At 35.1% G+C, this 27976-nt stretch overlaps 1 protein-coding gene across 23 annotated transcripts; it reads left to right on the top strand.

Moving 5' to 3' along the window:
* The first annotated feature begins 31 nt into the window (after positions 1-31).
* On the top strand, positions 32-27976 carry LOC107935520 (uncharacterized). Of its 23 annotated transcripts, none has more exons than XR_005923356.1 (20): positions 32-157; positions 265-428; positions 507-2255; positions 2547-2593; positions 7144-7191; positions 7709-7877; positions 9441-9579; positions 9730-9771; positions 11474-11628; positions 12991-13080; positions 13185-13239; positions 13691-13747; positions 13926-14402; positions 14768-15183; positions 16118-16434; positions 17598-18222; positions 18705-19442; positions 27295-27348; positions 27528-27621; positions 27711-27976. XR_005923356.1 is itself a non-coding variant. In XM_041109802.1 (12 exons), the coding sequence occupies exons 1-8, from the start codon at positions 2204-2206 to the stop codon at positions 11519-11521; spliced, it is 711 nt and encodes a 236-aa protein (XP_040965736.1). In that variant the 5' UTR covers positions 189-2203; the 3' UTR covers positions 11522-12049; positions 12991-13080; positions 13185-13239; positions 13691-13747; positions 14281-14608. The 23 variants fall into 23 exon arrangements, 8 of the variants coding, with proteins under 8 accessions (XP_040965736.1, XP_040965735.1, XP_040965740.1 ...); XR_005923350.1 differs by lacking the exon at positions 32-157 and having other exon boundaries at positions 194-428; positions 507-1778; positions 1921-2255; XR_005923353.1 differs by having other exon boundaries at positions 39-157; positions 265-2255.

Below are 27976 nucleotides of genomic sequence, written 5' to 3'. Positions count from 1 at the left end.
ATTAAATATTTAATAACAATCTCTTCAGCTCAATAAAATATTATTCATTAATGGGTATTTTTTTTTTGAAAGATCTGTTAAGTTTATTTAAAACTCTTTCAAGACACAAGCACAACCAATCCATGGTCCAGATCTGATCTGAAATCTGAATACATCGGTAAGTAGGTAGTATATCAAAGTTCTACTCTGCTTGTATTTTGTAAAGAATATGCATGCATTTTTCAAGCAATGACGTAATTTAGGCTTATTATTGTGTGTGTTTAGGTTAGAACTGATGGGATCCGGTGGGGGGCAAGGGTTCTTGCAGGGGAGGAGCTTCCTCGTCGAGTTGTGAGAGGAAGGGAGGATCTATTGGAAAGAATAGAGTTTTCCAATCCTCTCGCCTGGGAGCGCCTTCTGGATCTGCTGACTTCCACTTTGACCGTCAGGTCTTTTTCCATTCTCTTGTCTCATATTTTCCCCTCTCTCTTCTTCCTCTTCCTTGAAAAAGAAGTTCGCTTCTTCAGGTGGTTGTTGTTGATCACCATAATAAAGACTACGGCTCTAATTTCACCAACCAGAATAGGAGAGAACGGGAATCTGAGTCGGATCAAGTGAAAAGAGAATGTTCCAGAAAGGTTAAAGCTGAATCGGCATCTGATTATGAAATGCCACTGCCATGCATATCTTCCAATGGTGTAGATATAGATGTCTCGAGAAGTGGTAGCAGCTCTGGCAGAGCCACCACAGCAGTGCATCACTCTCCTTCTCGCTGCCTCTCTGGCTTTAGCTTCTTTTCGGGTAACATTAGCTTCGCAGAGCTAATAGTTTGGGTTCGTCTAGGGCATATCCTGTTTCTCCTCCAAGTCTTACAATATTGAACCGTGATGACAACTTCGAGACACTTGAACGTCGACAACTTTCCCCAAATTCTTCTTTTATAAACTTATATTCTCCCTTAACCTTCAATGATTCAGACACAGATAGAGATGAAATTGGTGGGTCAAGTTCAAATGGTCGTAACCAAGACGATTCTCTGATCAAACATGGTGAATACTGGGCTCAACGTGATGAACTACATGGTGCTTGTTTTAATGCCTCAGAAGTGACCACTGGAAAAACTAATAATAATACAAATGATGGCAGAGTTGAGATTTCCGATGATGGAAGGTTGGATAAGATGGAATTTTTATCTAACATCTGGGAACATGTTGAATCTGATGACTTTATGGAACGTGTGTGTCAAGGTTTAGATTCTCGACCCTCTTCCCTTGGTGGAAATCAGGCCATGTTAATTCAGCTCCCATCTCAGATTCTACCATTAAACCATGATCCCTTGATCTTACCAGCTGGGAGAGTCGGTGATCATGTTGATAATGATCACCATGGAGTTCGACCATTAAACCATGATCCCTTGATCTCATCAGCTAGGAGAGTTGGTGATCATGTTGATAGCGATCACCATGGACTTTGTTTACTAGAAAATATGGAGGATTCTCAGAAAGTGTAATGTTTTCACCAGCTCAGAATCCCTTATGAACAATTTGCTGACAGGGTTGACCAACTACCCAAATCCCAAGATAGCTCAAAAGGGGAGACGCAAGTTTCACATTACTTTCTTAGCTGTGGGATTTATTGAATTCAGGAATAGAGAAACATTCCCAGATGAGACTGAAGCCTGTAAACACTGCAACTGTAGAAGATCCAGATGTTTGAAACTGTAAGTTCACATGCGAGACAGAACATTTCACTTGAGTAATATGTTACTCGGACTTGGTTTAAGCATATACTCGAGATCGGTATGTTTCATTTTCTTTTAAGTTTTCTTCATGTATTTAGAAGATGTTTGGAACATCATACCCTGAATGTTCAGAGGGTGCTCAAAAATAGTGAAGATGTTTAGAACATCTGTTGAGTTTTGTTGTTTGTTGTGATTGGCAGTTATTGTGAGTGCTTTGCAGCAGGGATTTACTGCAAGGATTATTGTGCATGTGATAACTGTTTGAACAAGCCAGATTATGAGGATATTGTTCTTGATATTCGACTTCAAATTGAATTGCTTAACCCTCTCGCATTTGTCCACCTATTGTTAACCCAACTAATGATTCCCCTAATGTTACTGTAATTATAAATTCTATAATCCTACACTTTTTTCCCTTTAAATTTGTGTAATTTCGTAAGTGTTTGACAAGATGAACACACCATCAGCCAAGCACAAAAGTGGATGCAAATGCAAGAGGTCAAAATGCCTAAAATAGTATTGCGAGTGTTATTGGGTATGTTTTAACTTTTTAGCTCCATGTTACTTATGTTGCTCCCAATTTCCTTTTTTATTTTTAAGAACTTGTATTCAAGATCCATGTGTAATATACACCTGGACATAGATATGTTATATGACTCTCCAAGTATATAAAAAAAACTCTTTAAATTATTGAACAAATCAGTGTTAGATTGGAAATCCTTTTCAAGTTTGAAAGATCAACATAAGCTTTTGATTGTTTGTTGAGTAAATTCATTTATGGTTTTTGTTGGGTATTTTTTTTATTGTTGCTTTTGATTGTTTGTAGGACTGGTAGGAGGCGGAAAAATCTGGTTTTCTATTGCCATAGACTCGGTAATCCTCTCTATCCTGTTTGCTAATGTTTGATTGAATGAAACTTGAACTTTTTTTAACTAGTAAAATTTCAATGTACAGAAAAAAAAGTAGTGAAGTATAGACAAAATCCAAGTAAGCATACTTGCGTTGTATGATTAGTATTTCTTTCAAATATTGTTGGATATCTAGCTGGGAGTTGTCTCTAGCTTTGAATGGAGTACAATCAAGAAGTTTGGAGCTTAATATGTTTTTGTTTAATATGCTATTCTAATATCCGCTAGAACATGAAATTTTGTCTAGAAATTTTGTTAAACATGTCTTCTTATTTCTTAAGAAGGTGCAAGGAAGTTTCCTCTAATAACAACAAAGTACCAGAAAATATTATGACTGATAGGTAGAACTTGTATGGTCAAGGGCACAAGGCGCATTCTAGGTGCTAAAATTCTTTTATTTCCTGAGGTGCAGGGGCAAGAAATTAAAAAAAAAGAGCTTGCCTAAGTGCAGTAAGGCAAAAGATATATTTGTCTATCCATTTATATACCAAGGTTAATAAATATAGTTATGATAATAAACTCTAAATTGTGATCCAGCTTATCTACAAAACGTGTAATGTTTTTTTTCATTAATAAACCAAGCTGCACAATTTCCTTATGATCCCATGTTGTTCTTGCCTGTTGTTGGATATTCAAATATTATGCACATTAATTCAAAAAAAAAAAAGAAACCTAATAGAACTTGAAGTAGTTGGGTTTTTGTTTTGCACCTATCGCCTTACATTAAAGTGTATCTAGATGCACCAGGTGTGCATGTGTGATCGAATGTACTTTTCCCTAAAGGGTCTAGGGTGCTTTTATAATTTGGCTCTAAGGTGCAATTGCTAGGCATACACCTTGACATTGAAGGTTGCAATGTCTTGGTTGATGCTCATTACTATGTTCTAAATTGTATTGAATTTTGAGTTGCCACTTATGGAGATAGGATGGCCCAGAGCGTAAAAAATAGTAAAGCCTATGTTCATTTATTTCTGCATGCTTGTTATTAAGTTGATCTTGCATGGTTTTTTAATTATAATACAAAAATGTCTAATCACTGAATGCAATTTGGATTGAACTAGACTTGAAAGTTGTTAATAGGAAGATTGATTAACTTTTCTACTTGAGAAGATTCCCCTTAGCTCAATTGCTACCTTTACGGGACTTTAAGTCTTTAATAATGATAAATTTAAAATTAAATATGGAAATTCTTGTTAGAAAAGGGTTAAGAAATTAACCGCCCTCCTCTACACTGGGTTAAATAGAAGAGATTTTTGTAACTTTAGAAACCTACTATTATGAAATTAGTTTTTAGTCCAGTTTACGCTGAACGCATGCTATTAGAATTTCCACATCCAATTTTCTACATTAAATGGTTTTCTTCTTTTTCTGATTGTATTGCATTCTTCTATTTCTACCAGGTAGATGAAATGTTGTATAGATTGTAAGAGACTCATTTTAGGTATCAATCTCTGTTTTAGTTTCAGATCCATGCTTCTTTACTTGTATTTCAGTGGGTTTTTCTTAGGGTTTTTGGTTTTCAGCTTTAGATATTGCTGTTTCGTTCCGTCTTTCAAATCTATAGATGTGGGTCTTGTTCTTCTTTTTTGTTTGTTTATCGTCTATTATATGTTGTTCTTTATTTTTGGATTGTTTATTTCCCTCTGTTTAATATTATAGCTTTTGTGTTATTGTCTATTTCTTTTAAATCTTTGCTTAGCAGAATACTAATTGCCTAGACAAAAAGCATCCGTATGTACATTGTTTACTGCATCTGTAGAGTTTATTTGGTGGTTTTTTCTGGATGGTAATAACATGTCTTTTTAATTCGTAGTGAGTTGTGACATTCTGTTTCTTAGTTTTCTTAAAAAATCTGTACTTTAGTTTTTTAAAAAATAATAATCTAATTGGGGTGCTTGTTAATATTGATAGTAATTGAAGAATTGGAGAATTTCAACCGATTTGCTAATTGCAAAGGTTTTTGTCGATTTGGGTTTCATGATCGTATACGGTGGAGATTGTCATGATTCGTGTATGCATATATGTTTTCTTTTTCATACTGCTAGGTGGTTGCATTCATCGGTAAGGATTGGGTATATTTTCTTTAAAATAGTTGGGATTGTTCGTACTTATTATAAAATTGGTTTCTTTAATGAGCCCTGAATTTATTTTCATTCTTATTCTAATCGTAGGATATCCCCCTCATATCCCGTACCCAGATAGGCTGTTCCAAGATTATCTCCATCATATCCCGTCCTGGTTCAGTATTTTTTGTGGCCGGTTCAGCAGTTTTGGTGACCGGTTCAGATTTTTAACGTGTTTGGACCGGGTTACCTGACGTAGTTATTCCAGCGAGGGATATCCCATTCTGGGGATATCCCGGCTTGGGATATCCCACTTTTGGGATATCCCGGCTTGGGGTCTAGGGGTTTGAAGCTTGGGGCTTGAGGCTTGGGCTTGGTTTAGGGTTGGGCTGGTGTTTTTGGGCTTTTGTTTCAGTGTTTTGGGCTTTGGATCTCTTAAGTTTTGGATTACTGGGTTTTGGACTACATCGGATAGTGATTTCAGAGACCAAAATATATACCAAAAATTTATTAGCCTTGTAAATTATTAAAAAAGATTTGAGGATGAGGTTTCTTTTTAATTGAAATGGGCTTTTTTATAATAAATCCAACAAGCCAACTCTTGGCCATTGATGACTTTAATCCAACAAACCAAATGGACCATCTGAATGAGGGGAAGAAAATAAGGAAGCCAGCCACTAAGAAATGAAGCTTCTCTCTCCTTTGTTATAGGATTTATGAATAACCTCAATTCCGGCAATAAAACTCCACCGTTTCTTTCTATCTTCGTTTGTTGGGTTTTGGCTCAGATCGACTCCCGGGTAAGAATTTTTGCCTTTGTTTCACAGTTCGACTCCTTATTTCTCTTCTCCTAAAGATTCTTCTCATTTGAATCTTTGCCATTATCGTTTTTACACAACTTTTGGTTTGGAATTACGGGTCGATCATTTGAATCTTTGCCATTGTCTGTTTTGGAGTGTGCTGTGTTAAATTGTGTGGGTTTGGGGTGTTGTTGATTCAGGTTTGTAGTCTTTGGTCTGACCAAAGTAAAGTCTTTCTTTCCTTTCCCTTTTATCTCACTTAAGATAATGCTTTAAACTTTTTCGCCTGCCTTTCTTTCTAATGTGACAGTCCAGATAGCCTAATGGTCTCGTGTATAAAAAACTGCTTTCTAGTCTGATGTGCTGCAAAAGAAAAATCTCTGATTGGCTGGATTATAAGTACTGTGAAACCAGTATCCCAATTGTTAAGTCAACCATCAGTAAATCGGCGCATATGAATGACTTTAATTAAATAATTGCCTGTGAAACTCTACAATAATTAGTTTAATCGATCTGTCCTTGGGATATGTAATACTCTTCCTGTCCATATATAACTGTTTTTAGTTGGTATCTTTCTTGCCCTGTTTTTAGTTAGAGTGTTTGTGTTTGTGAGATAGAAACTAACAAATTGAGCCCACTTTCCTTTTTAAGCCGTTGGTTAATGACTTCGGTTTATATCGTATTAGTTTGCATGAATTTGATTCTTTGAATAACCTTCGTGTGGTGTCTTGGATTTAATTCAAAATTTTCCGAATTATTAATCGTTGATGTGGAAATTTGATTAGGACAATGTGAAAAAGTTATGCTCTAATTTTTTGAACTGTCAAGATATAGGTATGTTAGGGGAAGCCTACTCTCTCTTTACTGGTAAGTTTAATCTTGAGTGTTATATGAGGTTGATATCTTTAATCTACAGTTTATATATATTTAAGGTCAAGGAATAGCTGTTTCCAATTACTTGAACACTTGGCTGTTTTCATTTAATCTACAGTTAATATATATTTAAGGCCACTTTCCTTATACAAGTGTTGTTTGATTTTCTTTTTTAAAGGAAAAATACAGTTTGCATGGCGTTGTTGTGTGTTTTCAAATAAAATAGCAAGTAAGAGACTTTGGGATCAATTAACATCAATTTTAACTAGAAGAACATGGTCATATTTGGAGTGAAAATTCTTGCATTTTATCTGGTGCTGAGGTGGTGCATTTTTGTCTTTGGTTTTCTTTTCACACTGTTAGGTTCTTTCACTCATCCGTAAGGATCGGGGTAGGTTTTCTTTAAAATAGTTGAGTGGAGGTCATCGATGAACTTAGTTGGAACTGTTTGCGTGCTGGTGCTTATATGATTTGGAATTGGATTTTGATTGAAATATTCGGGTAATATCTAAATGCATGGCCTGGATGGAATTGGGGATGCAATTTAACCGAAAATGTTGTTTTATATTACAAAGTAGTTACAAGTGTTTATTGTGTTTTAATTAGAAGATGTTACTAGGTGTTGTTTTCTTTCTTATGAAGAACGCAGTATATTTGCCTTTTTTATCTTACGATGAGAGTTTTCTTTCAAAGTTTCATATTTGAATCGTAATACTGATTTATTTTTCAAAAAATCCAAATTACTCATCTTTCACTTTGGTATTGTTAATTATGTACAGAACGAAGGTTTCTCTTTTGTGGACGTCGGCCATTCATATCAACCCAAGGTATCTCTCTACAATCTCATGGTTTTGTTTGCAGTAACATTGATGTGTTTGTTTTATTTGATTGTTGTTTTCTAAATTGTCAAAATTAAAGTAAATTTTCTTTGGATCGAATTTAATTTTCATTGGGCCTATGTGCCCATTGGTTTTTTGCGACTTGTGATAGTTGTCCTGTTTTTTTGGGCTGTTATAATGGTCATGGTTTTCGGGTTTCTGTTTAGTTCCTGTGGCTTGTGAGCATGTTTTACCTTTGGATTTGTTTGTAAAGGTAAGGCCGTCTCTGTCTGCTAGCAATTTGCATTGTGTGTTGCCTGCCTTTCTTTTTCTTTTCAAAGTCTCTGTTACCGTTTTAATCTCTTTTATGGAAAAATATTAAGGACATAGTTGGATATTTCTTTTTAATTTCCATTTTCTCATCCATTTCTTATGCTTGTTGCTAAACCGTTGTTCAATTTACTTGGTTGGGTTACAAGTATGATGTTCTTATATATACCCTATGGTAATTATTTGTTTTGAACAGGACTTTGCAACTGTTGTTTTCTGACAGATAGGTTTGGACATGTCTTTGATTCAATTTCGTCTTACCCTGTCTTTCTCTACCAGCAGTATGGCGAATTTGCCCTCCTTTTCAACTGAAGAATTTTATTGGCTAGCATCATTCTTTTGGGGGCATCATCACCTGCAAACTAGTAAGTAGTCCAATATGCTTTTGCTTTCATCAATGACATTTTTGGTGGATTGGAATTTTTTTCAGCTCTTTCATCTTCGTAGATTTCGGTCAAATTCAATGGCTTTTATTAATCTTCTTTTTCATTTCCATCTTTTATAAATTCAATACACTCTAATCTTGGCACTCGGTAAACCATCCTCAGCCTTATCTAGTTCGTGTTACTTCAAATTTTTTCCTAAATCTTGTTGATAGATTAGCTCCATAGGTAGCTTTTCTTTTCTGGGAATGGTAATAGTTATGGTTGTATAAAATTGCTTAGAATCATATTCGGCCAGTTTCTACCATTTATTTTTATCCAGAATTTAGGAATCGGCTTTGAAATTGGCAATTAGGAAAAAGAGAATGGCTTGTACCTTAAAACAGAGAGTGAGAATAGGTTGGTTGAGAAAAAAATGGTTTGGCACCAACAATGATGCAACTAAATTGTGCTGACGCTCATGAAAGACTTGCCTTCCCGAGATTCTAACCTCAAATGAAGCATAAAAGAGTTTGGGAAACTTAGGATAAGACAGCTCCACACTGACGACTAAAAGACCCTGGTATGGTTCCACTTTTGGACCTGTATCTTTGAATTTTGGGTCAAAGTTATCCATATTTACATTTGCTGTCCATGCCCAAGTTGGAGTAGTTTATTAGGTTTGTTCTAAGTTGCCAAAGTTTGTGGACTATTTAGGGAAATTATCGAAACCGACTGGAGATTAGATTTAAACCAATTTATCTTAGGTTAATCTATTTAGGACCGCATAGAACTGCAGTATTAGATTTGTCATCAGTACGACGGAATTCACATATCACTTTTAGAATACAGAATGTATATATTTATCTAATTTCTGATACTCATATTCAGATATTCTTACATTGGGAGTATTTGAACTTTCCAAAGAAAAGAATCATGCATTGGAAACATAATGCAATTCTATCATTAAATATCATAAGTTGCCTTTAGCTTTAGAAGTAAATTGAGTAGCTGCATAAGAATTTCTTTTTTATATAGTAAAGGTAATTTCACTTCTCTTTTTGGGTCTATTTGTTGGTATTTTTGATAGTTAAAATGTTTTCGAGATTAATGCAACGTATTGAGTTTTATGTCTTTTTAAACTATGTTACCTAGACTCTTCAATTTTTTTTTTCTAAAAGATGATGATCTAAATATATGGAAAAACTTTTAAAGGTTTAGTATACCCATGTTGGATGCATCCTTATATTGTATCTGACACTAACCCTCGATTCTAAGTAACAGCCTTTTAATATTGTTTTGAGATAGTCTTTCTCCCTCTATTTAAGTTCTAAATATGTTCGATATTATTCTTGCATGTCTATGATATAACAGGTTTTATCAGCCCTTTTTGTTTCAAAGGATATGGAAAACTAAGTGATAAAGAAAAAGTGGAATGGAACAATCGCTGCAATTTTGTCCTATGTTCTTTTCTTCTTTTCCTTTTTCTTGTATAAAAAATTGTTCAAAATATAACTTTCCTAAATTTCTTTGCAACATTGATCTACATAGCCTTATCTTGTACAGGGGATTTTCAACTTTCCATGCTTTAATTGCAGCATGGGCGTCTCTCTACCTCCTTCTATTCTCAGATCTTTTTGACAAGGATTCCAGTAATGACTTGATAGTTAATAGAAGCTCTATTATATCGAACATGATCTTAGGGGTAAGCTACGATTTTATCAATATGTAAATTCTTGATGAGAGACCCTTCTTTCTCCTGTAAATTGTGTCCACTCTGTCTCCGTTTATTCTGTTTTTTACCTTCTTTTTCTTTTGTTTTTATTTATTCTCTTCCTCCCTTTCTTTACTATAGCAGGACATTGAAATTCCCTTCTTCATCGGATTGCAATTTCAGGTATGATTTTCACTTCTACTAACTTTTTCTTTTCACGTCTTTTTTAGTTTCAGACCTATGCTTATCTTCTTTTATTTCTGTGGGTATTGTGGTTTTCATCCCTGTTTTAGTTTTCAGATTTATGCTTCTTTTTTGATTTTTCAGCGTGTTTTTATTACTCGTTTTGGTGTTCGGCCTTATGAAACACTGCTTATATTCGTCTTTTTAAATCTTGTGATGTCATTTTTTTGATAGTTTATCGCCTGTTATGTGTTTTATTTTTTTTCGATTGTTTGTTTTCTGTATTTAAGGACATTTTCTTGCAAATCTTTGAGTCCTGTTTATGAGGAGACGATAAAGGGAAGGAAACAATAAAATATTTCCATTTATTTTCTACTAATCAGTTAGGGTTTTAAGCTAGATACTTATATAGTTGTTAGAAACATATCTTCACTGTAATACTGGGTTAATTTTCATTCTTATTCTACTCCGGGGATATCCCGTCATATATTGATCCGGGATAGGCTATTCCAAGAATATTTCCATCATAACCCGTCCCGGTTCGTTATTTTTAGTGCCCGGTTCAGCTGTTTTGGCATCCGGTTCAGATTTTTTTAGTGTTTGGACCGGAATACCTGTCGTACTTATTCCAGCAAGGGATGTCCTAGGGATATCCTTTTGAAGGATACCCCGGCTTAGGTATATCCCATTCCCGGGATATCCCCTTGTTTATGTTTGCTTTTATGTTATAGACAGCTGTATAAGCGGTGCTGATACCCAATTTCTATGGAACCCAACAGTAACTTTAAAATAGCCCCAAATACCAATAAACAATAAATGCAAACACCAATATTACTGGTATTTAAAAAACAGAAACAATTTCAAAAATTTATTCTTTTGAAAATAAATAATAATAAAAAAACAATGCCCCTTTATTTTTTATACGTCTCTATCTATAGTTTCAGATATATGCTTCGTTTTACTAATATTTTAAGTTAGCTTTTGTCATGGTTTTCGGTTTTCAGATTAAAAGAATCAGGCCACGTTTGGTTGGTTCCCTCTTTATTCTTGGAAGAGTATCAATGCTTTTGTTTGGTTGGTTCCCTCAAATGCGTAATAGGGATTCAGTGCTGAATGCTTTGAATGGCCATTCCGATCATGGCCGAATAGAAATAAAGAAAATTCTTCCTAAAATCTCCTTCACACTTTCTCTGCATATGCGTTCAAAGTTGCTTCTTTTATCACAGCGTTACACTTTCAGGTTAGCAGATTTTTCTTTTCAAGTTTAATTTCGTTTGGTTTCTGTTCTTGCAATAATCAAATTTTGTTTTAGAAGGGTTTTTGGTGATGGGTTTTCTTTAAATTTTTCTAAAAATATAAGCTACAACTCAACTCCCAAATCTCTGTCTTTTGGGGGAGATAATGTTTCGTTCTCTTTTGGGAAACCTATGGACTAGAGTTGAATTGCTTGGAGTCAATTGTAATCACCACATCGATCTCTTCCTCTTAATCATTGTTTTATTATTTCGATTTTGCTGCTGGAGGCGACAATAATAAACTAATTAATGGAAGAGATGACTCAAAATTTGATGAATTTATGTTGTTTGTAATACTCACGCATATCTCTTTTGCTATATTTGTCCTTCTTTAAATTAGAGTTTTATTCCCAAATTTCTTACTGATAATCAGTTAGTCTTCATTATTGTATTTTACAGTATTTCAGATTTGTTTCAGGTTTGGAGATATGGTGCAACAGATGAAAATTTATTAAGAAATATACGTTATAGTGCTTTGGAGCAGACAAGTTGATGTCCAGACACTAGAGGGTCAAATGGAAACAGAAGTTATGGTAGCGGGCAGTATAGACGGCTCCTTCAGGTATAAATGGAGTTGGAAATAGATATAGATGTATCTGCATCCTCTTCCAAGTACAAGATGTCTCCGATTCCCTATTATTGTAGTATAAATTCTACTAGTTTAGGTGGATCTACAATTTATTAACATGGGGCATTACTTGTTGGCATTTCTTTGCGTTTATCACATTTATTGGTGTCAAAAACTCAAAATACAATATGCTGAAGTGTGTCTTCTGTTACTCTGTTTGGAGTAATAACCTCTAATTTGAAATGGTTGTGTCAGTTCTTCCAGTGCTCGTGTATCAGGGTTGGGTGACCTAAACATGCCATACTTCTTGCAACTTGCTGTTAAGTGCGATAACAATTTGGTCTCCTTTCCAATTTTGTTGTGACATTGGAACCTCTACATGTCTTGCTCATCTTTTTGTTCTGCCAATGATCTGGTATTCTTTTTGGCGTTACCATCTAACATAACATATCCCTTCCTATTGTTGTATTGGAGCTATTACTTGTTGTGATGCATGGTGCATTCTCCTCCCAATGCCACATACATGCAGATGCACTTGTTCTTTCTCGCTTCCTTTTTTCCGTTCACTGTCTGTTACATTGTATTTCTAAGCATTTTTCTTGTTGATTTGTTATTTTCTATTGGTTGCTATTGTGACATATGTTTAGCTTCTTTCGATGGAATTGCCAAGAAACTTATACTGTTTCGATGGCACATGTATATTATTAATTATTGGATAGGCGGAGTATTTTTTTAAATTTAGGTCTTCCTTTTTAGAAATTCCTAATAATAACCAACTGATCAAATAAACAGCATAAATATGAAACTAAATCAGAAAGGAAAACGCAAACACAAAGTAGAATTAATAATAATCAACTGATCAAATAAACAGCATAAATATGAAACTAAATCAGAATGATAGAAAATTTCAATCAAAATAGGAAAGGATTCTCAAGATTCAACAGTGAACAAAGACAAGAAATGATGTTACAAATTCTACCACTTTGATATCATCAACAGTTGGTGACCTTAAAGGGATATTAGCAAATGCTCTCATATCCATCACTTCGCATATTCAAATTCAATTCAGTAACCATATGTCGCAGAGTTCGTGTCCTAAAAAAGCAAAAAAAAAAAACTAATGAATAAAATAAATTTAATCGTATATAAAATAAATAAATAAAAAGAATTGATAGAATGTTTTAATTTGATGAAAATTGCTTCTTTAAAAACTATTTGTTGTTTACTTATAAGCTATCTTTGAGCTGTTACCAGTTCTTGGTCTCCAAAATGTTGGTGTATAAACAATCATGAGAAGGAAAATATTCATTTTGCAGCCAAAAGAAATTTCATGATTTTTATGTTTATTGGTTGTAGGCTGTCAGAAAAGATAATAAGCAACGTTTTAGCCTTCTTGAGGAAAATGGGGAGCTTCTGATTCGTGCAAACCAAGGCCACACCGTCATGGTGATGAATCTTTCTTAAAATTTATCAATTTCTTTATGTTGTTTTGAGCATTTTTATTTATGTCTATGCACTTCTAAGGAAGATATTGTATGTCACGTTGGCAGACAGTTGAGTCTAAAAGATTATTGAAACAAATCCTTTCAGCTGATGAAGTGTAATGTAAGAACATCATGTCTCTTAGATTTATGGACTTCCTTTATGCATTTTATTTTGCATAATCCTCTTGATTTTCCTTGAGATGATAGTTTGCGTACATGGAACCTATAAGAGGAATTTGGAATCAATTTTGGAGTCGGGTTTGAAGCGCATGAAAAGATTGCATACGAACTTTGACATACGAACTCCTTCATTTTACTCTTTATTTTCAATATGCTAGCTCTGTATACGTGTCAAACTGCTTAGTGGTGCCGGTGTTATTATGCTTGTTATCTGCATTTCACCATAGGATTCATGCTAAAGATTATGAAAGGGGATTACTAAGATACTGATATATAACGTGAATTTTAAGCGATAATGGAAAATGACAAGCACTAATCGGCATAAATTGAGTTTTAGTGAATCTAAATGCTGTAGAGGGCTTATGATGATTTGTATCTTTTACCCTCTTCAGGTATGGGACGAGATGTTACCGTTTTGATCTATCTTGATGTTAGAAAAGCTTTGGAAGGTAAGCATGCTTGCTTCTTTCAAGTTTCAGTCCAGTGATGATTCTATGAACCGAAGCAAGAACTGCAAGTCATGTCTTTCTCACTTTTCTTTAAGAGTCGTGGCCGAACATATATTGATCTGTTCTTGCCAAACTACGGTTCTTAAGTTGCCTTTGCTTGTTTTCTTGATGACTGCAGAAGGCATGAAGCTTTACATTTCAGACAACAAAGTGATATTGACTGAGGGTTTTGATGGGGTGGTACCTGTCAAGTGCTTTGAGAAAATAGAATCATGGCCAGATAGAAAACCTATACCTTTCTCAAATGTTTAAAATTGGATGATGAAATGATCAGTTTTTTTCTCTCTTTTAATCCTGTGTGATGACAAATTTGTATTGGATCTTATAAAATTCATTTAGTTTGATATTACATCATTGACATCCATTTCTCTCCAACTTTCCATGATGTTTATGGCCGTGATTTGTTTTTGTTATACTTGTGTTTTAAGGGTATCATGATCGTGTTGTGTTTTTATTTCATAATTGCGTTTGAGGTATTCAAGAAGGTATCCAGCAGGTCATGGAGGAAAAGGAAGATTCTTCTAAAGCACAGCAAGAAGGCAGTACCGATAAAAATTCAACTTGATGGCTGGTAGGTGCATAATTGGAGATGCATGTGAGTACTTCTCCAGCATAATTATTGTAGATACAAGTTTAGAGATTTAGTGGAGCTGGCCTGGCATGAAATCACAAGAATGATACATGTCCTGAGAATTTTCCTGTATTGAGAAAGTGACATTTAGAAACTACAAATATAATGGGTATCTCCATTGACAATGTTGATGCCCTTTTCCTATTTATATGCATATATATATTAATGAATTTTGGTCTTCCTGGTATTCTAGGTGATAGTTTATTCTTAATGGAACTTTGGATATGTGGTAAATATTTTCATTTTGTGGAGTAAATTTTGGTACAAAAATTGCATATTAGTCCAACATCGTCTGTGTACTCAATTGAATGTGTTTTTCGTATTTTAAGGATATTGCTTATGGATTCCTCAATGAAGATATCTTTCAATCGCTACATTAGAGATGGAGATTTGATTATTGTAAATGAGAGGCATGATACTATGAAAGCTGTTAAAGTGTGCGAGAATTTGGTTCTTCAAAATCGTGTCGGTGTATTTAAACATTCAAATTGGATCGGGAAGCCATTTGGTTCCATAATTTTGAGCAACAAAGGTGGATTCGTTTACCTATTAGCTCACACCGGAGTTATGGACTTTGGTTCTAAGTCATAGGACTTAGATTCTTTATATTGCGGATATTAGCTTTGTGATTATGTACTTGGAAGTAGTTCCTGGTTGTTTGGTTCTTGAATCCGAGAGCAGTAGTGGCTCCAACGGGACATGTGTATACCTTTGATTTCCATTAACAGAGGGCTGCCTCAGCTAGGTAAGCCTTAATGTTTATCGTTTGCAAAAGTGCATTGTGATGAAATATGATATAGTAACTGCTTAGGTTGAACTTGAATTCTGGGTTATCTTGAGTTAATGTCTTCATAGATCTACATTTTGTTGCTGTGATACTTCATTGTCTCTAATTGTCTCGGTTTACAGATCTTTATTAGTTTCATTAGTGAGTGCATTGTTATGAAATTTTGGTTTCAAAGATAGCTATGAAATATGATTTTAAAAACTGCTTAGGTTGAGCTTGAATTCTAGGTAGATTTCAGAAGTCTGTTCAGGTAGATGTATTCTTCGATCGACATTCTGTTGCTGTCATGCGTCATAGTCTCAAAATTATCTCGGTTTTGTGGAACCTTGCGTAGAACTCATTTATGATGCATATTTTATCCCATTATATGGTTTCTGTTTGTCTAATTGATAATAGAAAGATCCAAGGATGGTTGTTTTTTTTTCTTTGATTCTTCTGTGTTGGTTCACGGAAGAAGGAATGTTTTACGAATTTTCACTCCTTCAACAGAGAGGACCGGAATAAGCTCGATATGAATAGTATGATGATTACTTTGTAGTTTAGTTTTAATTTATATTTACAGAAAATTCAGTTTTGATACTTGATTTTTGTAAATTGATGTCGTAAATATTATTATTAAATATTTACAGAGTTACGTTGTAGGTGAATTAAATTTTGGTTAGATAATTTTGTTTATTTAATGCACAATTTAAGTACGGGGACTGAATTGCCTAGGTAGTAAAAGTGTGATTGTTATTAAATTAAAAGATAAATATAACTAAGGGATTTATTTAAAAAATAAACCATTATATAATTAGTTACGTCTATAGTGGCCGTTTATGACTTAAATATGTCTTTAACATTTTTTTTTTCTTTTTTCTCTCCATCTTCTCCAAAAACGCCGAAACTCAAGGGGATAAAAGGGGAGAAGGAAATTCTTTAAAATTTCTTTTCCTTACCGTGAGAAGGGAAATCGGTGGTGAAAGGAAGGGGAAAACTTCATGTTTTCTTCTATAATATATTTTTCTTTGTCTGTACTTTTCTTTTCTTTTGCTGGTCCGAATGGATGGAATAAAAAGGGAGGTCAGTTGCATGGAGGGAGAGGCCATGGATTTGGCATATTAAATAGTTGTTTCTTCATATTAAGAAGCTTGAGAGGTGGGAGACGGTCAAATTGGTAAAGGCGAGGAGAAAGTTTGTGCTCTTAACATCAATTTGGGGAAGAATTCGGTAAGTTTCCCTTAAAATTTACACACACACTTGCTCGTTTAGGTAATTGTCAAGTCGAATTAACTAGTTGGTGCCTTCAATTAAGTCGTCTGAATTTTATGATTAAACTGTCAATTAGCTGCTGTTGATTTTCGGTTAGGAGCAAATAAATCATGTTGGAAATTTGAAAAAATAGTTGTAAATAAAGAAAAAAATCCTGCTGTTTGGTTATGGTGTGAGTTTAAGTTATTTCTTGAATCATTGGTTGTACTCTGATGCTGGTAAGTGATGAAAATTGAGGGAAAAGTCTTGATGATTGTTAGTTGTTGAGTGAACTATGTGGCATGCAAACTCCATGCATGCTGTCCGAATATGACCTTTTGTAATGAAATTAAGATAACCTGCGGCTGGAATTGATTAAATATTAAGGTCTTAAGCTGCAATTAGAAGATGTCATAGTTATAATTAAGATGTCCTACTGCTGTATCGTGATTAAAATGTAAGTATCCATGCTGTAAGTATTTATGTTGTCTTAAAACATTATCTGAAGTGGATTAATTGTTGTAATTTAAACGGCCTTAATAATGAAATTGTAGTATCTTAAAACAATAAATTGAGAGGAGTTGTAGCTGTAATTTACAGTGCTTGGGTGCTGTGGTTAAAATGTATAACTCTGGGATAGATATTGATGATGTGCTGTTAATGAATAAATTGAGTTTTATTTGCTGAATGACATGTTTTTTTAGAAATACAAATTGACTGTTGCTAATGGTGAGTTTTCTTTTAAACTCCTTTATTATTTCGATGCTTGAAATTCGTATCAATTTTACAGGGATGATTCGGTGATAGTTAAATAGGGAAAAAAAATTGTTCTTTATAAATTTCATGGTTGCTACTGTTTTGTACTGGTTGAACTCGTCTATTTCAGATTTAGTTGTTGTCCAATTAGTGCAAAAATTTCCTGTTGCTCAAGCAAAGTAGATGCTGTTGCTGCTCTTTTTGGTTTAATTTTGAGTGTTAAATGAGGTTGATATCCTCTAATCTACAGTTTATATATATTTAAGGTCAGGGAATAGCTGTTTCCAATTACTTGAACACTTGGCTGTTTTCATTTAATCTGCAGTTAATATATATTTAAGGCCACTTTCCTTATACAAGTGTTGTTTGATTTTCTTTTTTTAAAGGAAAAATGCAGTTTGTATGGCATTGTTGTGTGTTTTCTAATAGAATCGAAAGTAAGGGACTTTGGGATCAAGTAACAGCAATTTTAACCAGAAGACCATGGTCATATTTGGAGAGAAAAGTCTCGTATTTTATCTGGTGCTAAGGTGGTTCATATTAGTCTGTCCATGGATCAATGCATATTTGGTTTTCTTTTCACACTGCTTGGTGCTTGCAGTCATCAGTAAGGATCGGGGGTAGATTTTCTTTAGAATAGTTGAGTGGAGCTCTTCGATGAACTTAGTCGGAATTGTTTGTGTGCTGGTGCTTATATGATTTGGAAATGGAAACATTTAGATTGGATCGGCAAGCCATTTGATTCCATAATTTTCAGCAACAGAGGTGGATTCGTTTACCTATTGGCTCCGACACTGAGTTATGGACTTTGGTTCTAAGTCATAGGACTTTGATTTTTTATATTGCGGATATTAGCTTTGTGATTATGTACTTGGAAGTAGCTCCGGGTTGTTTGGTTCTTGAATCTGGGACCGGTAATGGCTCATTAACAACATCGTTTACGAGGGCTGTGGCTCCAACAGGACATGTGTATACCTTTGATTTCCATGAACAGAGGGCTGCCTCAGCTAGGTAAGCCTTAATATTTATTGTTTGCAAAAGTGCATTGTGATGAAATATGATAGAGTAATTGCTTAGGTTAAACTTGAATACTGGGTTATCTTGAGTTGATGTCTTCATAGATCTGCATTTTGTTGCCGTGATACTTCATTGTCTCTAATTGTCTCGGTTTACAGATCTTTATTAGCTTCATTAGTGAGTGCATTGTTATGAAATTTTGGTTTCAAAGATAGTTATGAAATATGATTTTAGAAACTGCTTAGGTTGAGCTTCAATTCCAGGTAGATTTCAGAAGTCTGTTCAGGTATATGTATTCTTTGAAAAATGACATTCTGTTGCTGTCTTGCTTCGTAGTCTCAAAATTATCTCGGTTTTATGGAACCTTGCGTAATTGATAATAGAAAGATCCAAGGATGGTTGTTTTTTTTTCTTTGATTCTTCTGTGTTGGTTCGCGAAAGAAGGGATGTTTTACTATTTTTCACTCCTTCAACAGAGAGGACTGGAATAAGCACTTTAGTCACTGTGGGAGTCCGAGATATTCAGGGTGAGGGATTTCTCGATCAGTTTTCTGGGTTGGCTGACTCCGTATTTCTGGACCTACCGCAACCTTGGCTAGCCATTCCTTCAGCTTGAAACATGTTACAAGATGGAACTCTGTGTTCCTTCTCACCGTGCATCCGTATTTCTGGACCTATTGCAACCTTGGCTAGCCATTCCTTCAGCTTGAAACATGTTACGAGATGGAACTCTGTGTTCTAGTTTTTCTTTTAAAGCATCATGAGCTTTGCTTGTAATATGCACAGATATATGGACCTTTGAAATACTGCTCCGCATGTATGAAATCCGTGAATGGAAAATGGACCACTCGAAGGTCAACGATGGGAATTCCACTGCATGCCCTCCACGCAAGAGGAGGCCGCCTTCAAGTGAAGCAAGTATGGGGGACAATGCAAGTTCTTCGACAGTCATGGCTTGGCCATCTGCTGAAACTCAAGGGTATACCGGATATTTGACATTCGCAAGGAAGTGTTTCTTGAAAAAAAAATAACTCTCAAGTTGCAATCAATTCAAGCACTGAGTTTTCATCCTACTATTATGATTGATTCTTAGCTCACTCAAAGACACATTCATGAGTATTCACTTTACAGGTTTTCATCATATTGTTGGCCTGGTTTTAAATCACTGTTGTGAGTTTAACATCGTCCAAGCTCAAGTCGGACCAGGCCTACAGGTATCATAGTATCTTTTGATAATTAAATGATACATTAAACATCTTCCAACGTCTATCTAAATCCTTGAAGGGTACTTTTTCTTTTCACGTCTTTTTTAGTTTTCATCTTTAGAACAAGTTTTCATCTCTGTTTTAGTTTTCAGATTTATGCTTCTTTTTTAGTTTTTTCAGTGTGCTTTTGTTATTGGTTTTGGTGTTCAGCCTTATGAAACATTGCTTATATTTGTCTTTTTAAATCTTGTGATGTCCTCATCTTTTTGATAGTTTATTGCTTGTTATGTGTTCTTTTTTTTATTGTTTGTTTCCCTCTGTATTTAAAGACATTTTCTTACAAATATTTCAGTCCTATTTATGAGATTATATAGCCAAGATTGTTTCTAACACTATATAAGTATCTACCCTAAAACCCTAACTGATTAGCAGAAAATAAATGGAAACATTTTCTTGTTTCTTTCCCTTTTATTGTCTCCTGATTTTCCCTTTTTCAACAAGTAAAAACATTATATTTGTTGAGGGAATAAGAAAACACTAATTAAACCATACTGAGTTTTTAAATATTTTTAGAGAATTTGACATTAAATAATTTCACAATAACGTTTTAATAAGTCCTGTGTTATTGGGCTTAGCTTGCATCGGAACAGTTTTTTCTATTGTCCTGTTCTAGTTAATTTTCATTTTTATTCTAGTCAGGGATATCCCATCATATCCCGTTTCGGGACAAACGATTCCAAGAATATTCGCATCATATCCCATCCCTGTTCAGTTGTTTTGGTACTCGGTTCAAATTTTGTACGTGTTTGAACCGAGATACCTGTCGTACTTATTATTGCCAGAGATATCCCTCGACTGGGGGATATCCTATTGAAGTATACTCCGATTTTGGTATATTCTATTTCAGGGAAATTTGAGTTTGGGGAGTATGAGTTTGGGGCTTGAGACTTGGGTTTAAGTTTAGGGTTTAAAATTTATAGTTGGGCTGGCATTTTTGGGCTTTTGTTTTAGTGTTTGGGGCTGTAGACCGCTTAGATTTTCGATTACTTGGTTATTGAGCTTATATCCCATGTACTGGAGTAGTTTTGGGCGTTCATTTAGTTAGTCAGATGGGCCCTTTTATCATTATTTCGTTCTCTTGCTTTGGGTTTTATTCATATACATGTACATACCGTTTATTTAGTTATTTTAATCTCCAGTCCGATATTTTTTCACAAAATTAAAATAAAATTCAAACCGTTTTCAAAATAAATAATATAAAAACTCTTTCTTCATTCGTCTTTCTCACGTTCGGTTTGTTGAATATTGGCAATATCCCACATTAGGAAAAGATAGAAAGGGAGGGGGTTTGGTTTGTTATATATAGAACCCCTCCCCCTTTGGTTGTATCATCCCAAAATCTTCTCCTTTGTAATATTTCTAGAGGAAATATTAATTTGGTAGTGTCCGAGGACGTAAGCTAAATTGGCCGAACCTCGTTAAAACTCTGGTATTTTATTTCTTATTTGTTTGCTTTTATTTAATAGCTTTATGTTGGTTATATTTATTTAGTTATTATTGCTATAAATATCTAAGTGAGTTCTGTCTAGTTGTTGGGTTTTAAGCGGGACCATTGTGACCCCTCCAATTTAACTGGGAATTTTCTTAGTATAATTGTTGGCATAATAATTATCTAAATATTTCTGATAATATTGTTATTAATATTATCGTCGCTTCCGCAACAATTGGTATCCGAGCCAAGGTTTTGTAGTATGCTCTGTGTTTGCAGCTTAGTCTGATCTTACACATCAGAAACATTTCCTAAAGCTTGTGGGTATTCTGCATTTGGTGGCTATTAAGTAGAAGCTATGGCAAAAATGACAGAAGAAAAACCATCCATATCAACAACTTCCACTTCGTACATTTTGCCGAGGATTGGAACTGCAAATACGAGATTTGTAGTGGAAATTTTTGATGGAACAGGTCATTTTGGCATGTGGCAAAGTGAGCTTCTAGATGCCCTCTTTCAACAGGGTCTAGATATTGCCATTGAGGAAGAAAAACCAGAAGGGGTTGATGATAAAGAATGGAAGACCATCAACCGATTGGCATGTGGTACAATTCGATCATGTCTTTCCAGAGAGCAGAAGTATACATTCAGTAAAGAGACTTCTGCAAGTAAATTGTGGAAAGCATTGGAGGAGAAATTCTTGAAGAAGAACAGTCAAAATAAGTTGCATATGAAGAAAAGACTGTTTCGTTTCAATTATGTTCCTGGTACCACGATGAACGAGCACATTACCAATTTTAATCAGCTGGTGGCTGATTTGTTGAATTTGGATGTGACTTTGAAGACGAAGACTTGGCGTTAATGTTGTTGGGATCGCTTCCTGAGGAGTTTGAGTACCTTGAAACTACTCTACTTCATGGAAAATCGGAAGTAACTTTCAATGAAGTAACTGCTGCATTGTATAGCTATGAACTACGCCGAAAGGATAAGTTGAAAGGTTCAGGTGAAGCAGCAGTGGAAGCATTGGTAACAAGAGGTCGTCAGCAAAGTCAGTCTAATGGGAAGAGAAGAAAGTCCAAAGGTCGAGCTGTTGCCAAAGATGAATGTTCCTTTTGCAAAGAAAAAGGACATTGGAAGAAAGATTGTCCAAAATTGAAGAAAAAAGGGAAGACTCCGCAAGATGCAAATGTTGCAGAATGCAATAGTGAAGCAGAGTCAGACTTTTCTCTTAGTATGACATCTTCAACATTATATGCAGATGAGTGGATCATGGATTCTGGTTGTTCCTATCATATGTGTCCCATTCGGGAATGGTTCTTTGAATTTCAAAAACTAGATGAAGGGGTTGTTTACATGGGTAATGATAACACATGTAAAATAGCCGGGATAGGTTCAATTAAACTGAGGAGTCATGATGGATCTACTAGAATTTTGCGGGATGTACGATATGTCCCAAAGTTGAAGAAGAATCTCATCTCTTTGGGGTCGTTAGAATCTAAAGGCCTAGTTGTGACAATACGAGATGGAGTTCTTAAAGCAACTTCAGGAGCATTGGTGATGTTGAAAGGCATAAGAAAGAACAATCTGTATTACTACCAAGGTAGTACAGTGGTCGGGACAACAGCAGCAGCAATTTCGAGTACCAAGAAGGACGCTGAGGCAACACAGCTGTGGCATATGCGTTTGGGCCATGCTGGTGAAAAATCCTTGCAAACTCTAGCCAAGCAAGGATTATTGAAAGGTACAAAGACTTGCAAACTTGAATTTTGCGAGCATTGTGTTCTGGGAAAACAACGAAGGGTGAAATTTGGCACTGGGATTCACAATACTAAAGGTATTCTGGATTATGTGCATTCTGATGTATGGGGACCGTCCAAGACTCCATCACTTGGAGGAAGACGTTATTTTGTCACCTTTATTGATGATTTTTCCAGACGAGTTTGGGTGTTTCCTATGAAGAACAAAGATGAGGTGCTTGAAGTTTTCCTTAAGTGGAAAACTAAAGTTGAAAATCAGACAGGAAGGAAGATTAAGGTTCTCCGATCAGACAACGGTGGAGAATATAAAAGCGATCCATTCCTGAAGATATGCCAAGATTGTGGCATAGTAAGGCACTTCACCGTAGGTGGAACACCGCAACAGAATGGGGTGGCAGAGCGTATGAATCGAACGCTTGTGGAGAAAGTTCGATGTATGTTATCTAATGCTGGATTAGATAGAAAGTTTTGGGCTGAGGCTGTGATGTACGCTCAACATCTCATCAATCATTTGCCATCATCTGCTATAAATGGCAAGACTCCTTTGGAGAAATGGTATGGAAAACCTGCTACTGATTATGACACCTTGCGCATTTTTGGTTCTATTGCATATTATCATGTGAAAGAATCAAAGTTAGATCCAAGAGCAAAGAAGGCTCTATTCATGGGCTTCAATGCTGGTGTTAAGGGATATCGTTTGTGGTGTCTAGAGGCAAAGAAGACGATAATCAGTAGGGATGTTACCTTTCATGAATCTGCCATGTTGAATAAGGTAAATCCAGAAGGAGTGAGTAGTACTTCGCAGCAGGTGGAGTGTACTCCGCAGCAGGTGGAGTTTGAGCAGAGTGTGGTAATTCCAGCAGAAGGTACCACTAGTGATTCTTCATTGGCAGATGCAGAGTCAGATGAGGAAGAGGTTTCTACCCAAGAACCTCAACAGCAATCAGAGCCAATTGCAGTCAGAAGGCAGAGACGAGAAATTCAGAAACCAGCTCGTTTCACTGACATGGTAGCTTATGCACTTCCAGTTGTTGATAATATTCCATCCACTTACACCGAAGCCATTCAGAGTTTAGAGAATAATAGATGGTTAGGTGCAATGGAAGAGGAAATGCAATCTCTAGAGAAAAACAAGATGTGGAAGCTGGCACAACTACCAAAAGGGAAGAAGGCGATTGGTTGCAAATTTGAAGACACTATTGAAGTTAGTGTTATGAGAAGATGTTCGAAGATGTGGAATATCGCCAAGGTGGAGATTTGTTGAATATTGGCAATATCCCACATTAGGAAAAGATAGAAAGGGAGGGGGTTTGGTTTGTTATATATAGAACCCCTCCCCCTTTGGTTGTATCATCCCAAAATCTTCTCCTTTGTAATATTTCTAGAGGAAATATTAATTTGGTAGTGTCCGAGGACGTAAGCTAAATTGGCCGAACCTCGTTAAAACTCTGGTATTTTATTTCTTATTTGTTTGCTTTTATTTAATAGCTTTATGTTGGTTATATTTATTTAGTTATTATTGCTATAAATATCTAAGTGAGTTCTGTCTAGTTGTTGGGTTTTAAGCGGGACCATTGTGACCCCTCCAATTTAACTGGGAATTTTCTTAGTATAATTGTTGGCATAATAATTATCTAAATATTTCTGATAATATTGTTATTAATATTATCGTCGCTTCCGCAACACGGTTCTCCCTTTGTTCTCTTCCCTTTTCCCCTTTTTTCTACTAATTTTATTTTTCTCTCTTCCTCCTTTATTGTCCTTTCTAACAAACCGCTGCCGCTGCCTCCACACACGTTCCAGCATCTTACCTCCGATCAGGCCAGCTTCTTTCCCATCATTCGAAATTTAAATCCTCAAATATATCTATCCAATCCATTGCTCCCCATTTCTTCGGTGATTCTCTCTCACTCTTGGTCTCTTTTCAACGTTTTCCTGTCATTCTTTTTTAGCTTTGGGTATCCACAGGCCAAAAAAACACATGCTATAGTAGGAAGAGAGTTTTCGTGAGAGAAACCCTAAGTTTTCTCTGGCGATTCTGGTTTTTGTGATTTTTGAAATTCGCTGCTTAAACGGAGACTCGTTTGAGGTATCAATTTCTTTTTTAGTTTCAGCTCCATGCTTTTTTAGTTGTATTTCAGTGGGTTTTTCTTAGGGTTTTTGGTTTTCAGCTTTAGAAATCTCTGTTTCGTTCCGTCTTTCAGATCTATAAATGTCGGTCTTGTTCTTCATTTTTTTTTGTTTATCGTATACTATATGTTGTTCTTTATTTTTGGATTGTTTGTTCCCCTCTGTTTAATATTATAGCTTTTTTGTTATTTTCTATTTCTTTTAAATCGTTGCTTAGCAGAATACTAATTGCCTAAACAAAAAGCATACGTATGTAAATTGTTTACTACATCTGTGTTGGCTTGATTTTGGTTCTAGGAACCCGGTGGGAGTTGTGACACATGTATTGTTTATTTGGTAGTTTTTCTGGATGGTAATAAAATGCCTTTTTAATTCGTTGTGAGTTGTGACATTCTGTTTCTTAGTTTTCTCAAAAAGTCTGTACTTTAGTTTTTAAAAAATAATAATAATCTAATTGGGATGCTTGTTGATATTGATAAGAATTGGAGAATTTCAACCGATTTGCTAATTGCAAAGGTTTTTGTCGATTTGGGTTTCATGATTATATTCGGTGGAGATTGTCATGATTCATGTATGCGTATATGTTTTCTTTTTCATACCGCTGGGTGCTTGCATTAGTCAGTAAGTGTTGGGTATATTTTCTTTAAAATAGTTGGGATTGTTTGAGTTCTGTTGGGTATGATTTGCAAATGGATTTTGATTGGAAGTTTTAGGTAGACCCATGGTATCTCTGTATATCTGCTGAATGGGAAGTTTTGTGTGATTATTGATATATCCATGCGGTGAAAATACTCTGATTTTGGTTAAAGATAGAATTATATTCATCTGTGTTACCTAGCCTTACATGAAGGGAAATTGAGTTGTAATCTTTTAAGTAAATAGGTTCTATGAGACTGATTAACATAATTTTAATTTGCTTATTGGTTGATGGTTTTATGAGACTGATAAAAAGATGTGTTGGATATATTCTCTAATGATGTCATAACCAATTTCTTGTTCATTTATTGTCTTAGTTGATTTGATGCATGCTGGTTCTGAATAATTTTTTTTTTCTTTTGATTTTTCTGTTTTGGGTTAGCTTACAGGATTTAAAGATTGTCTTTGGTCAATCGTTTGATAATTATTACCTTAAACAAGTGCTGTTTGATTTTCCTTTTTCAATGTTGTCATGGTATATAAATGTTGAGGGGAAAATATTCCTGCCCTTATAAGTTGGAGAAGAAACGTCGTCCTTGTGCATTTTGACAAGTAGCCTGCTATTGGCCTAAAGTAATGCATGGAGACTTGTGGGGTGGCACATTCTAAGTTAGAATGAGAGAATAGAGGTTCTTTTGTTTGTCTTAAGAGCTGTCTATATAAAGGGTTGTGGTTTTTATTTTTGTTTAATTTATTTTCACTAGCGGTCTTGCTAAGGGTAATAGATGAGAATTTGTTGGAATTTTTAGGGATGCTGATTGTATTTAAGAGGATGGATTCTAAGGAATGAACGTGGAAGTGGCCATATGCCTTGAAATTATTGGGTTCATTAATTGGATCAGTCAGCTGGTCAAATTTTTTCAGGCAAATGAGATAGCAAATGTATTAATTAAGGTTGGCATTTGAAGGGAAGTATTTTCTTGGCTTGATGGTGATATTTGTTCTGTTTTATTGAGTTCTCTGTGCGATCATTGGTATTTCCATGTCCTGGCGCTGTCTGTTCTTACTTGGTGTTTGAGTTTTGGTTGACTTGTGCTACTGATGTTTTAATTCTACATATTGGTTATGAATTAGTGAAAGTTGTCTTAACAAAAAAGAAGATAGCAGGGTTTTCCATGTTCAAGTAAGAGTTAGAAAGAATGCAATTGGCTTCATAATTGTTAATGGAAAGAGGTTAGCACTTCCAAAGGAAGTTAAGTGGACCACGTTTAAAGTTTTAGATAATTTTGATGATGAAAACTGGTGAAGGCCACTCATTGATAGATTAGAGTTTAAGTAGCTTTCAGGAATGCTAGCTGGAACTTTGGAACATCAATTCCAAATTGAACAAATGAAAATGTTGTTGGCATTAGCAAAATCAGGAATATGTCCATAGATGCACAACTAAAATTAGACCTAATGTATAAAGCTTGATTAGGTGAGCTGAATCAGGTAGCGATATTGTATGTAATAAAGCTTGATTAGGTGGTTTGAATCAGGTAGAGATATTGTATGTAATAAAGCTTGATTAGGTGGTTTGAATCATGTAGAGATATTCCTTGTAATAAAGCTTGATTAGGGGGTTGTTTGGTATGATGTTTTGAAGTTGATGTATGTGATGTTTGCTGTTTATTGCTGCCTTAATGAAAAATCCTTATTATTTTATTTCTTTCGTAACAAAGAAATATCAGTACTCACTGTTGCACTGAAAAAAATTTTAATTAGCTTTGAATTTTGCTTCCATTGGCCTAAAGCTTTAAAGCTATCACTTCTGGTAAAGATTTTACAATATTCCTTTTTATTTTTTTAGCCAAACTTATGTAGCAACTGCTTGTGGGCCTACTTCATCGGTGACTGATTTCAGGTATGAATCATCACTTCTACTTTGTCTGTCTTTTCATTTTGTTTTAGTTTCAGATCTATTCTTTATTACTTATATTTCAGTGGGTTTTATGATTTTTTGTTTTCTTCTTTATGAATCCTTTTCCTTTGCCTGCTCATCTCTGTTTTTTTGTTGAACATATATTTATTCATCACTCGAAGCAAAGCAAAAGGGAAAGTAGGCAAAAGGGAAAGTAGGAGGGTTTTGAGGAGAGTGAAAAATGGTTGGTCCTACTTCATCGGAGATTGTTATCAGGTATGAATATATACTTAAACTTTGTATCTCTGTTTTTAGTTTTAGATATATGCTTCTTTTTACTAATATTCTCATTGGGTATTTGTCAGGGTTTTTGGTTTTCAGATTCAAAGAATCACTGTTTCGTTCCGTTGAAATTATGGATCTGTGCGGTATTTTTTTTTTGTTTGTTTATCATGTTTTTTGTTTTTGAATTTTCTGTTTTTCAGCAGAAGATTGTTGGGGCTGGGGTTGTTGGGCTTAGCTTGAATTCAGTACAGATTTTTTAAAGTGTGCTGTTGCATTTGATTTTCGTTCTTATTCCGTTCACCGAATATCCCATCCTATTCCCATACAGTATAAGCTATTCTGTGGA

Source organism: Gossypium hirsutum, chromosome D13 (assembly GCF_007990345.1).
Source record: "Gossypium hirsutum isolate 1008001.06 chromosome D13, Gossypium_hirsutum_v2.1, whole genome shotgun sequence".
NCBI classification, from domain to species: domain Eukaryota; kingdom Viridiplantae; phylum Streptophyta; class Magnoliopsida; order Malvales; family Malvaceae; genus Gossypium; species Gossypium hirsutum.
Note: the sequence above shows the minus strand (reverse complement) of the source record. Positions and strands in the feature narration are given on the sequence as shown.

Coding starts and splice junctions, on each gene's coding strand:
- LOC107935520 (XM_041109802.1), top strand. CDS start 2,204: ATGCAAATGCAAGAGGTCAAAATGCCTAAAATAGTATTGCGAGTGTTA. Junction 2,256..2,546: donor AGTATTGCGAGTGTTATTGG/GTATGTTTTAAC, acceptor GATTGTTTGTAG/GACTGGTAGGAGGCGGAAAA. Junction 2,594..7,143: donor TTTCTATTGCCATAGACTCG/GTAATCCTCTCT, acceptor AATTATGTACAG/AACGAAGGTTTCTCTTTTGT.